The sequence below is a fragment of the Crocodylus porosus genome, unplaced genomic scaffold (assembly GCF_001723895.1).
Source record: "Crocodylus porosus isolate Cpor-Errol unplaced genomic scaffold, CroPor_comp1, whole genome shotgun sequence".
NCBI classification, from domain to species: Eukaryota; Metazoa; Chordata; order Crocodylia; family Crocodylidae; genus Crocodylus; species Crocodylus porosus.
In genome coordinates this window covers 64,419,488-64,420,017 of record NW_017728909.1, presented here as the reverse complement: position 1 = coordinate 64,420,017, position 530 = coordinate 64,419,488, and the positions used below count along the sequence as shown (strand labels likewise).

The 530-nt window shown below is 68.1% G+C and overlaps 1 protein-coding gene across 1 annotated transcript in view; it reads right to left on the bottom strand.

The window, feature by feature from the left end:
• Positions 1 to 530, bottom strand: part of LNPEP (leucyl and cystinyl aminopeptidase) — an 84,306-nt gene extending 83,776 nt beyond the window's left edge. Inside the window, exon 1 of the mRNA XM_019532408.1 lies at positions 287 to 530. Coding sequence (XP_019387953.1) covers positions 287 to 305 — 19 coding nt within the window. The 5' untranslated portion in view covers positions 306 to 530. The remainder of the gene's footprint in view (positions 1 to 286) is intronic.

The following is a 530-nucleotide window of genomic DNA, read 5'->3' as shown; positions in this document are numbered from 1 at the left end:
TATATATACACACACACACACACACACACACACACACAGACATGCACATCTGCAAGCCCACGTATGTATGCGTGTGTAGACTAACTTAAGTGGGCAGGGTGCACATGTATGTGTCTATACCCATGTCTAGGTACACGCGTGGTGCACAGGCACATGCTCCAGGCACGTGTGTACACCCCCCTTTATCCCCTGCACGGTGCCCTCCCCGATCGGCCCCAGAGCCCGCGGGAACAAACGGGCTCCCCAGGCCCCGCGGCCGCTCCTGCCCGCCCCGACGCCGACTCACCGCTGGGGAAGGGCTCCATGTCCCCGGCAGAGCCGCGGCGGGAGCAAGCGCCGAGACGCGCAGCTGCAGCGCTCACTGCTCCCCGCGCCGCCGCCGCCGCATGTCCACGGGCCCCACCGGGCCAGCCCAGGCGCCGCCGCTCCCGCCCGTCGCAAGGGCCCCGCTCAGCGGCGGCGCCTCAGCGCTGATGAGCCCCGAGCGACCATTTTCTGCCCGGCCTCCGCCGCCGCTGCTCACTCCTCCC